Here is a 12,777-nt window from a genome sequence, read left to right on the forward strand (position 1 = left end):
AATAGTTCTATTTCACTGAGATGAAATCACACACTAGAGACTACACTGTGGAATCCAAGAAGAGAAAGAGAGAGAGAAATAGACTGCAATCCTCAGGCAAATTCTACCATTATTTCCTCACAAATAAGCTCTGTCAGATATTTATTCAACATTTTTATTTGATTCATTGAGTCACTTTTTCATAATTCACCACTACATTCCAAGTAAGCGAATTTACCAACTCTACAAGAAGTCCATGTCCTATACCCACTTATATACTTTCATATTTGACAAGATCCAAAGAATGGGTAGTTTAAATTTCTATAAACCACATGTGCGCACATTTTGCTTCTCAAAATGATCATATAAACTCCTCAAAAGAAACATCTCCCTACCTCCCAAATGCAACCAAACACCGCACAGGATTGGTTTACTGTGTTTGAAGGCTTAGGATCATAGTCTTGTGGGACATCTCAGTTAACACAACATAGTCTATAATAAAGTTTATGCTCTACATAACTGGAAATAGCATCCGGGGTCTAAAACGCTTGTAAGTAGCCATCTAAGACACAAGTATTGCTCTCTACTCATCTGGAGCAAAACAGAAAAAAGGAAATCAAAGACTCAAATAAGAAACCAGTCTACAGGACCAACTGCCTGTAAGAATCATGGCCGCACCTATCCAGACACCAGAAGAACTAGATAGTGCTTGGCTATCACTACCGACCATTCTGACTGAGGCCATGTCATGGATTGAATCTTGCCCCCCCAAAAATATGTGTCAACTTGATTAGGCTATGATTCCCAGTATTCTGTGGCTGTCCTCCGTTTTGTGATTGTAATTTTATGTTAAAGAAGATTAGGGTGGGATTGAACACCGTCCTTAACCAGGTCGCATCCCTGATCCAATGTAAAGGGAGTTTCCCTGGGGTGTGGCCTGCACCACCTTTCATCTCTCAAGAGATAAAAGGAAAGGGAAGTAAGCAGAGACTTCATACCACCAAGAAAGGTGCCCTGGGAGCAGAGTGTGTCCTTTGGGCCCAGGGTCCCTGAGCCTGAGAAGTTCCTCGACCACGGGAAGACTGAGGACAAGGACCTTCCTCTAGAGCCTACAGAGGAGAGAAAGCCTTCCCCTGGAGCCGACGCCTGGAATTTGGGCTTTTAGCCTATTTTACTGTGAGAAAATAAATTTCTCTCTGTTAAATCCATCCACTTGTAGTATTTCTGTTGCAGTAGCACTAGATGACTAAGACAGGCCACAACAGATGGTCAAGGATAGAATGGGAAAAAACTGTAGAACAAAACTGAAAATCTTGAAGTAAAAAAAAAAAAAAGGCCAGGCTTACTGGACCGGAAGAGACCTGGGGAAGCCCCCGAGACTATAGTCCTGACATACCCTTTAAACTTTGAACTGAAACTACTCCCAGCTGTCACCTTTCAAATAAATAACAGATTGGCTCATGAAATAAACAAAATCACCTATTTGAGACCAAAAAGTCAACATTAATCCTAAAGCAAAGATGAAAAGGTCAGAGGAGGCGGGGGAGCAAGGATAATGGAAATGGAAACAACTAGAATGGTAATAATGAGAACACTGATAAAATGTACAAAATGTAACCAATATCAATAATAACATGTGTGGAAATTGTTAAATGAGAACCTAATTTGCTGAGTAAACTTTCACCAAAAACTCAATAAAATATTTTCAAAAAGAAAAGAAACAACTGTCTCTCACATCTCTGTTTAATTCTCTCACAGGACTCTATATAATGCCTCTAATACATCCCACTTCTGGAAGACTAAAAAAGACGAAGTCTACCTGGAGAATTGACCAGAATATCAATTCATCCATAATACTCTCAATAAGCATTCATAATGCATCTCTATGTGGAAACAAAATTATCAAAAAAAAAGTTAGCAGTCCAGGACAAGAACTCAAATTTTATGTAACAGTGAAATAATTAGTAACCTCATGAAACAGCTTATTTAAATTCAAATAATAATGGTACTTATCTTATCATGCAGCCAATCAAGGTATATGCTAAAATTACATAAATGTTAATAGTCAACAGTCTCTAAACAGTGATGACAAATGACAAAACAAAGATTCACACAGTGTATTTTTTTTTTTTTTTGGCATTTCTGAACTTGTAACTCTCTTGATGTCTAAAGATATAAAAATCAGATAATAAAATTAAAAATCCTGAATAAAATCAGACTCCAAAAAGAAAAACATACACAAGTCAAAACTTTAAACTCACTTGCCACCCTATAATGTTAAACAGAATGTACTCTGATCACACAGAATTCCAACGAAGGACTTGAAAATAATTATTTTAAAATAAACTTCCCGCTAAGTTCAACATAGAGTTATTAGATGGCATAATCAAGAAAGACGTATGACAATATCTGTCTCTTGCTGGTTAGACTAAAAATAAAAAATATAAATCATCAAAAGTCTAAGCTCTACAAATTCAACCAAGCTCACAGCTACATTTTTATTCTTCATCAAGTAAACGCAGACTAAAAACCTTCCTTACGCTCAATTTAAAAAAAGAAAAAGCCTTTCCAGCTAAAACATACACTGTTCAATCTCTCCAACCACCGGTATTTGAAAGTTCGGCAACAAAGCAGTGTGAGACATAAAGACAGCTGGAAATTTTCGAAACAATCTTCTAAAAGAACTCAATAATAATAAACCATACACATCAGGCAATTCTAAGCAAGTGTGTTTTTACATCTGATAGGATTCTAGACAAAGATCTCTGTGGCTCAATCACATTAAACATTTAGAATGAACCTAAATTCCCAGTCTCAAACTGAAATGGGGAAATTGGTTTAATTACTGTAAATCCTATTAAACCAATCTTTCTAAAGTAGAAGACGCCCGACCTCTGAGGGCTGTGGAGGGCATAATGAATGTAGAGTTTAATTAGGGCACACTGCTGGATGACTATAATCTATTAATTAGCATTCTCAGTCTCTGTATCTCATTGCAGTGTTTCACTTTACTTTAAAATTGCACCCTTTGGTTTTTGGACCAAAGTTATACAATTTTAGGATTGTGTAGTAATTATAGTGGGTGCAGGAAGACAAAATTCCTGCCAAAATTGGTGTTTAATTAGGGCAAGGGGCGGAATCTCGATAAAGCAGTGTTCGCCCTTCTTCAGCACATATGGTTTTTTTGGCATCATCATCCTCTGGACTGTTTCGCTTCCACCGCGTGAAGTGCTGAGGACCTGCTATGGTCTCTTCAGAAGATTCAAGTATTTTGCTTTTCAATGTAGCTACATAATTAGAAAGGAAACTGCCCCCCACCCCAGCTTTTAAAGTATAAGCATAAATAGTTGCCTCAATCATTTCAAAACAAAGAAGCATGCCAATTTTTTTTCCTCATTAAAATGGACATTTCTGACATTTCTGAGTCAATAATAACCATCTTAGTGATGGGCATACTTTCACGTCATCACAAGGTACACTGAAGGCTAATTCAACTTCTACCAGATTACTTAAAAAAAAAAAAAAACTACATGCTGTCAATCTATTCATGAAAGGTAGAGCCTTTTAAAAAATAAATCTACTTTAAAGGAAGTGCTTATTCACATGTAGTTTCTCCACAATATTTCTTATAATAAGAAATTATCACTCATCTACTTCTAAGGTAAATGGGATGAAAATTCTAATTTTTATTAACAATACATTTGAAGTGGGATCATATCCAGCTATGACACACTGATGCTGAATTGCCTAAACACATATAAAGAACCGCATATCTACGCACTGATGCACTCTCAGTGGAGACGCCAAATTTACCATCCCCATTCTTACAAAAATAAAGACCCAATGCCTACTCTAGGAAGACTGCACAGATACAGCTTCTAAAACCTGTACTACACTGATACATTACTACAAGACTAACGGAAACAAATTCTTTCTCTCCTGATACATATAATTCAATACCAAACTACATAAACTTTTGGAAGGTACTAGTATTTCGTACTTAGAAATGATATATTTTTCATGTTGTCCTCCACTTTCTGACAACTAAAATGTCAACTAAAGAAAAAACATTTCCCAATTTTGTCGTCATATATCATCTGAATATTTTATCTTGCACATCACTGATTCTCAAGGTGGGGAGACAGCATAATCACCTAGGGGGCATTTTTTAACTAAACGTATAAGATTTGCAACACTCCTTTTCCCTACACATACCCTCCTCTCTACTAAGGGCCACTGTCACAGGTAATGATCATTATTAATAGGAATACGTCACATTCTCCTTGGAAATCCTATGGGGCAGTTCTACGCTGTCTTATAAGGCTGCTATGGGGTTAAAAGCTTAGCTGCTAACCAAAAGGTTGGCAGTTCAAATCCACCAGCTGCTCCTTGGAAACCCTATGAGGCAGTTCTACTCTGTCCTATAGAGTCACTATAGATCAGAATGGCCTCAATGGCAACAGGTTTAGTTGTTTCTTTATGTCACATTCCTGAGGTGTAATATGGCAGGGAAAAGGATGAGAAACACTGATCCAAATGGTCCCTTATTCTTTTTCCCATCTTATACAACTCAGCTCAAAAGTGGCACTAGAAAATCACCTCAAGTCCTCTATGGAAAATGGGCAATAGACAAGTTTAGGAATTAGGCGCACTAAATTCTAAAGAGTAAGGAGCCCTGATGGTACAGTAGTTAAGCACACGGCTGCTAACTGAAAGGTCTGCAGTTCAAACCCACCAGCCACTCCACAGGAGAAAGATGTGGCAATCTGCTTCCTTAAAGATTACAGGCCTGGAAATCCTGTGGGGCAGTTCTACCCTATCCTGTAGGGTCACTATGAGTCAGAATCAACTTGATGGTAACGGGTTTAAATTCTAAAGATCCCAAATATGATTTATCATTAGAACCACTAGAGAAACTTGTTTAAAATATAGGTTCCCAGACTTTATATCCCCAGAGATTTTAATTCAGTTGGTATGAAGCAAGACCTGGAAATTCGTATTTTAAACAAACGTACCTTTTTTTTTTTTTTTTTTTTTGACCTATTGATACAGATGGGCCACAGCCACCATTTAGGACCCTGTTCTTAATTTTAAGACCTCTCACTGGGGCCTATTTTAGTTCTTTTCTTTCTTTTTACATTTCTAAAATCTTGAAGGCTCAAACTCACAGAACTTCCTAAAGAACCATTTTTTTCTAAAAGGCATTTTGCTTCTTTAAAAAAGTCTGTGTCTCTAAGAGAGTTAGACATTTAAATATATTAATAAAACATTCAGATTTTGTATAGTGATGATCACTGGTTAAAAAGCAAAATAGTTTGAGTTATAATGTATCTGAGAAAAAATAAAGTATCACAATTTCTGATTACTTTGAAAGTTATGATTCAAAGGACCCAACGTTTGGTTTTTAATTTCCCTTGTACTATTAAATTGAAAGATTTTTGAACTCTGTGATATTTGTTAAACAAACTAATACAGACACAACAGAATTGCACATAAGTGTTAAAAATGATGATTTAGACATGTATTATGGGGCTTTAATAAACAGTACAAATGTTGTTGGCTTAAAAAATGGAGTTACATCGTAACACCTACCATATCCCACTCATTTAAAATCTGCATGTGTGTACGCATAAAGATATTCATTAGGGAGAGACATGAAAATTGCTGACAATGGAATAGCAAAGTTATCAGTAGATAGGAAGATTTGGGTAAATTTTACTTTCCAACCTATTTTTTCTGTATTATTTCTATGATAAGAAAAATGAAGCTACTTTTATTTGTGAAAAAATAAGTCTGGGGCCTTAACATACAAAATTAATGTAACAACAAAAAATCAAGTAACCAAGACAGTAGAGCTGAATAACTCAACTGAGTGTTTATAATAGAATGGTCAGACAACCAACACAAATCTTAGATTTACTTCCTCATATACAGAGAGTATTTCTAATTCTTTCTTCTAGTACTGTTCAAGAACACTGCAAAGGGTGAGAATAGTTGCACAACTCAAAGAATGTAATCAATGTCACCAAACGGTACATGCAGAAACTGCTGAATTAGTGTATGTTTTGCTGTGTATACTCCCAAAAACAACAAAAAAACTACATAAAAAATAAAATTAAAAAAACTGCAGAATTCTAAGCAAGTTTATTACTTTCTTCATAATTTTTATTAACCTAACCCAAAATAAAATATAATGCCAACAGTGAGCTACCTACTTTAAAACTCTCCTAAGAGTACAAGAGAGTTTTTCTAAGGAGGCAAAAAATTCAAGCTTGTAAATTTAAGAAATGTTCTAAAAGTCTTTTAAGCAGAAATTATGTTTAAGATTTTAACTGCTGAAGCTTGGACTGATTTGTTCACATCTTTGGAGTCATAAAATATGTCACTGAATATGACATAGCTATCACCACATATCAACTCTAACCTGGAAGAGTAGAGAAAAATAATAAATGAATGTTTCACTTATCTAGTAAGACAGAACTTAGTTCTTAAACTGCAGTAATTATAATGCCTTGTCAATTCATTTATTTTCTAGATATAACCAATCATACGAAGTTGTCTTTCCTCCACCTTAAATTTGAAGAATTAAAGAATCAAAAGAAAATAGCTATATAAGCATCCTTCATGATATCATACCTTCATGAATGTCCCTAAAAGAAACTGTTACTCATTGTTGATACTTAATAAATAGTTATATCATCAATATTAACTTTTTAAAAGTAATTTCCTTTCTGTATAGAAAGCATACTGATTTGCCTTTTGATGGTCTTTTTTTTTTTAATTGACTTCTTGGACATTTATTACGGCAAATCTTAATGCTACACCTTCCGCTTCAGTAATTCTGGTAATGGATGTTACTTACTGTGTGTGGCAAAAGTATCTTCTCACAAGAACTGAAGAAGACAAAATAGGCTGAAAGGAAAGACAGGAAGAGAAAGAGAAGCCAAGGAAAAGAAAGAAATGAGCTCAAATGTGGAGCAAGCTGACAAGGCATACAGAAAAAAAATAGGGCACAAGGAATGAGGTCAAATCTGGAAAAGGCTGAGAAATGGAGGGCAGAAAATAGTACAGTAAGTATGGAAAAGGAAGATAAATGAACTAAGATGGAAAAAATTTAAGAGAAGAAAAACGACTCTTTTCATTTATAAACATAATTCAGCCAATAAAGGTAAGCATACATATATAACTAACCTGGTTTTCCTCCTGCACAACTCTATACTGTTCCTTCCAAATGGTGATTTTGGAGGCTTCATCTTTTCTCAGGGCTCGTTCTTTCTTCAGCTCTGGGCTCCAGAAGGTCTTGATGCTATTCATTGAGGAGCTCAATTTACTCTCCTTTACTTCCACATCCTTCCGCAAGAGGTCATTTTCCTTTAATACTTCCTTCAGCTGTGTCTGCAGATCCATGATTGTGTTATCTCTTGCCTGACGAAGAGAGTGAGGTACAGTGGATGCCATACTCACAGGAGGGAGGTGATGCTCTCCAAATGCTATGGTGTCACTAGCAACCCCACTGCTAGCTATGTTGGGGCTACTGCCCATAGCTGTCATCCTAACGCCATAAGGCAGACGTCCCCCAGAACGACCAAGTGTCATGGTGCTTTTAGGTGTTTCTGAACCCACATTTTCATGATCACTTAGGTACATAGGGCCAGATGTGGCATAGGCAGCATTTAAGGATTGGATATTCTCCATTGAAAGGGTTTTCCCACTGCCACCTCCAACGCTACTTCCAGAACTCCCTCCTGTACTATTGGTTCGACGATGACCCAAGCGAGGGGAACGTGGAAGCCTAGGTGAACGCCCAGGGCTCTGGTTGCTCTGTTCCACCTTCCCAACTGAGCGAGCGCTTCCATACATTGTTGCAAGATGACCTTAGATGCCAGGAAAGGTGTAAAGCAGAAAAACAAAACGGAACTCCGTGAGGTTTCTCTATGGCTATAAGTCAGCTTAAAGCTAGTCAAAAATAACAGGTCCCAGCTGTCCAATCTTGAAGAAATATCTTACACCATATCTGTAATGAAAAGATCACACATTAAATCCTCCAATAATAAATACTCTTCTCAGAAACTTTTCATTACCCTCACTTGAGAATGATCTCCCCCTTCTATTATCTCTTTACTCATGCATTCAAAATTTGATTATAGCACTATTAATGTACAGAAAACACTGTTTTAAAAATATCTTACAGTCTCAGAAATGAACACTGAAAACATAATATTATGCAACTGGAAAAGCAAAAGAAACAAGAAGCATAAAAACTGGCAAGGAAGTGATAAAACTCAATCGTTGTAAATATACAAATTTCTAAACTGTAAAACCCAAGAACAATTGACAAGTTATTAGAACTAAAAATAGAACTCGATACACTGATGAGAAACAAGATCAATATATAAATATCAATACTTTCCTGTACCTTGGTAACAACATAGAAAATGTAATTTATTTTAAAAGTCCACTCCACGATAGCCATAAAACCATTAAAAACTTTGATGTAAGTCTAACAAAAATGTGCAAGCAAATATGGGGACCATTATGCTGAGTAAACTAAGTCAATCACAATAGGAAAAATATTGTATGAGACCACTATTATAAATAGTCAAGAAAAGGTTTACGCACAGAAAGAAACATTTCTTGATGGTTACTGGGGATGCAAGGGGGAGGGAAGGAAAAGCACTAACTGGATAGTAGACAGATGTTAACTCTGGTGAAGGGAAAGGTAGTACACAATGTGGGGTAAGTCAGCACAACATCACCAAGGTAAGAGAAGACAATGAGAGGTGCACAAGAATAAAAGGAAACAATGGTAAATATTACAACATATATAATCCTGCAACAGTAATAACAATAATTTACAAGTGGATACACAGGTAGATATGTATGTTGAACAGGTGTGGGAAGGAGTATGGGAGTATACCCATGTGCATACATAGGTTTGGCTGTGGATATTTCGGCATGCAAATTTGTACTGCTACATGTATACTCACATATATAATAGAACACACAGTCACGGAAACATCCTAAACATAACCAAATGCCTCACAGGTCTGTTACCAGGCTGGAAGACTAAGGTCCGTAGTCTCGGGTCAACTGGCATAACGTAGTTCATAAAGGCAACTTTCTATATCGTACGTTGCTGAGTAGTGTTGGGGTCTTAAAAGCTTGCAAGCAGCCATCTAAAATACAACTATTGTTCTACTTCTACCCGGAGCAAAGGAGAATCAGGAAAACCAAAGATTCAAGGAAATATAGTCCAAAGGAACTACAGCCTCCACAAGCCTGAGACCAAAAGAACTACATGGTGCCCAGCTACCACCACCGACCACTCTGACAAGGATCAAAACACTAGTCTGAGGCCAGAACTACATGGTACCCAGCTACCACCACCAACCACTCTGACAAGGATCAAAACAGAGTCCTAAACAGAGCAGGAGAAAAATGTAGAACAAAATTCAAATTCACAAAAAAAGACTAGACTTGCTGGTCTGACAGAGACTGGAAGAAAGCCTAAGACTATGGCCACCAGACACCCTGCTAACTCATAAATGAAACCACTCCTGAAGTCTACCTTTCTGCCAAAGGTTGGACAGGCCTATAAAACAAACAGTAACACACATGAGAAACATGATTCTTAGTTCAATAAAGTGTATGAGACCGAATGGGCAAAACCTGCCCAGAAGCAAAGACGAGAAGGCAGGAAGGGGTGAAAAACTGGATGAACGGACATGGAGAACCCACTGTGAAAAGGGGGAGAGTGCTGACACATTGTGCGGATTGCAACCAATGTCACAAAACAGTATGTGCATAAATTTTGGAATAAAAAACTAACTTGCACTGTAAACTTTCACCTAAAGCACAAAAAAAAAAAAAAACTCTACATAGTTTTTCATATAACTCAACAAACTGACTCGAAAATTCAATGGAAGAGTAAAGGTACATAAATAACCAAAACAATCAGAAATAGAAGAACAACAAAAGAAGACTTGCCCTAATAGCAAGATGAATTGCAGGCTTATAATTGTCACTTGCAATATAAAAATGCAAACAGCTCTGAAAAGGTTTTTTTAAGTCATCTAGAGCAAAACCTGACTTGAACTGGTATGAGGCTACTTGTTGTTTATATGTATCCCACTTAGTGCAATTATTTCCATATTTCATTGAAAAACCTATTATGTGTGATCATAGGATACTACATTAATACCCACTGGGGAAAAAAATCTGGGCCCCAAAAACACATCTGAGCTCCAGGGTTTCTCATAAGAAATTATAGCCTTGTAAATCTACAGTAATTAAAACTATAGGGTACTGTCCCAGGAACAGAGTCTAATTTATATATGGGAATTTGTTGTTGTTAAGTGCTGTCGAGTCGGTTCCGACTCATAGTGACCCCATGCACAACAGAACAAAATACTGCCCAGTCCTGCGCCATTCTTACAATCATTGTTATGCTTGAGCCCATTATAGCAGCCACCGTGTCGATCCATCTTGTTGAGGATCTTCTTCTTTTCCACTGAACCTGTACTTTAACAAGCATGATGCCCTTCTCCAGGGACTAATCCCTCCTGACAACATGTCCAAAGTATGTAAGATACAGTCTTGCCATCTTTGCTTCTAAGGAACATTCTTCTTCCAAGACAGATTTGTTCATTCTTTTGGCAGTCCGTGGTATTCAATATTCTTCACCAACACCACAATTCAAAGGCATCAATTCTTCTTCGATCTTCCTTATTCATTGTCCAGCTTTCACATGCATATGATGTGATTGAAAATACCATGGCTTGGGTCAGGTGCACCTTAGTCTTCAAGGTGACATCTTTGCTTTTCAACACTTTAAAGAGGTCATTTGTAGCACATTTACCCAATGCAATGCGTCTTTTGATTTCTTGACTGCTGCTTCCATGGCTGTTGATCGTGGATCCAAGTAAAATGAAATCCTTGACAATCTCAATCTTTTCTCTGTTTATCATGATGTTGCTTATTGGCCCAGTTGTGAGGATTTCTGTTTTCTTTATGCCGAGGTGTGATCCATACTGAAGGCTGTGGTCTTTGATCTTCATTAGTAAGTGCTTCAAGTCCTCTTCACTTTCAGCAAGCAAGGCTTTTAGCATACGCTAAAAGTAACATTTCAAACCAGTGCAGGAAGGACAAATCATTCAATAAATGAGGTCTGAACAAATGGTGCTCTTGAGAAAAAATAAATTATATCCTTACTTAAAACAGTACACAAAAATAAACTCCATGCACATTAAAACCTAAATTAAAAGCTATTAAAATTACCAGAAGAAAATTTAGGACAATGTCCTTGTGTACTCAACTCAGGGTAGGGTAGATCTTCTTAAATAAAAAGCAAAACCCATAAAGAAAAATATTGATACACTTTATTACATCAAAGTGACAGAAAATTATACCAAAAAAAAACACCATAAGCAAAGTTAAAAGATAAACCAAAAACTAGCTGAAAAATATTTCTAACATATGTATAAAGATCCGTATGCAGGGTGCATAAAGAATTGATACATGGGAATACCAAATTTGAAACAGTACTGGTTAGAGGGAAAGGGAACTTGTGTTATAAAGGGAGGATGGAAGAACAATGTTCCTGGAGGCTTTAGCTTCACTTATAAAGGCCGAATTTTTTAAAAAGAACATGTTTATATCCTACAAGTATAATTTAAAAAATTAAATTTTAAAAATACACACTATAGCTATCTACTTTCCACATTTCTATCAAAGATAAATCAATGTAGCACTAGACTAGATCTCTGTGATCTTCTAACATCATTTTACCAAAGAACAGGCTTGGGTCAAATAACAGGTTTCACCCTATTAAATAATATTTTTCAAAAATCCAATTGTTATGTAAACTTCTGGGGGTGACAAAAATGTTCATTACATTGACTGGGGTGATAGTTTAACAGGTGTATACATACATCAACACTTACCAAACTGTACACTTTAAAAAGTGCAGTTTATTATATATATATATTAAACCACAAAAGTTTGAAAAGTTCACATATTCCAAACTCCCTTGCCCTTGATTAATGCCAAAGCAACAGCTTCACTGATTCACCTGCAACCCTGACTGCTGCTGGAGAAAATCACGCAGCTGTTCAGTTCAATTTCTACTTCAGCTGAGCCCTTAGTTTTGCCCCCGGAGTCCTAAAAGTCCCTCAGTCAGCTCTCCATACAATATTTGTTGGCTCCCTATCCAGTATTTGTTATAGTTATTTCAAGCCTTCCTCCTCTGCTTGTCACTTTCAACAAATGATCCAATCTCCTCCTATATCACAGAGAAATACACAGATCAAAGCAGGAACTATCCAGGACTGAAATACCTAATAAGCAAGGTACGCACGGGCCCAATTGTGCCTTCCCACCATCTGCAGTGTACAATTTCACCTGTCCCCCACCACAGCTAAGACTGGTGAAACTGCTTACCACAAATTAGCAAATAAATATAATTAAGCCTTTGAACAAGGAAGATCAAAGAATTGATGCCTCTGAATTATGGTACTGGTGAAGAGTATCGAATATACCATGGACTGCCAGAAGAACGAACGAGTCTGTCTTGGAAGAAGTAACAGCCAGAGTGCTCCTTGGAAGTGAGGATGGTGAGGCTTCATCTCACGTACTTTGGACATGTTATCAGGAGGGAATGGTCCCTGGAGAAGGACATCATGCTTGGTAAAGTAGACGGTCAGTGAAAAAGAGGAAGACCCTCAAGCAGATGGATTGACACAGTGGCTGCAACAATGGGCTCAAGCATAACAATGATTGTGAAGACGGTGTAGGTCAGGG

General features: G+C 36.9%; 1 protein-coding gene across 12 annotated transcripts in view; it reads right to left on the minus strand.

Annotated features, from left to right (window-relative positions):
• Positions 1 to 12,777, minus strand: part of ERC1 (ELKS/RAB6-interacting/CAST family member 1) — a 530,770-nt gene that overhangs the window by 484,198 nt on the left and 33,795 nt on the right. For all 12 annotated transcript variants that reach the window (XM_049885108.1, XM_049885107.1, XM_049885109.1 and 9 more), the window contains one exon: positions 7,171 to 7,993. In XM_049885108.1, coding sequence (XP_049741065.1) covers positions 7,171 to 7,839 — 669 coding nt within the window. In that variant the 5' untranslated portion in view covers positions 7,840 to 7,993. The remainder of the gene's footprint in view (positions 1 to 7,170; positions 7,994 to 12,777) is intronic.

Source organism: Elephas maximus, chromosome 4 (assembly GCF_024166365.1).
Source record: "Elephas maximus indicus isolate mEleMax1 chromosome 4, mEleMax1 primary haplotype, whole genome shotgun sequence".
In the NCBI taxonomy this organism is placed as follows: Eukaryota; Metazoa; Chordata; class Mammalia; order Proboscidea; family Elephantidae; genus Elephas; species Elephas maximus.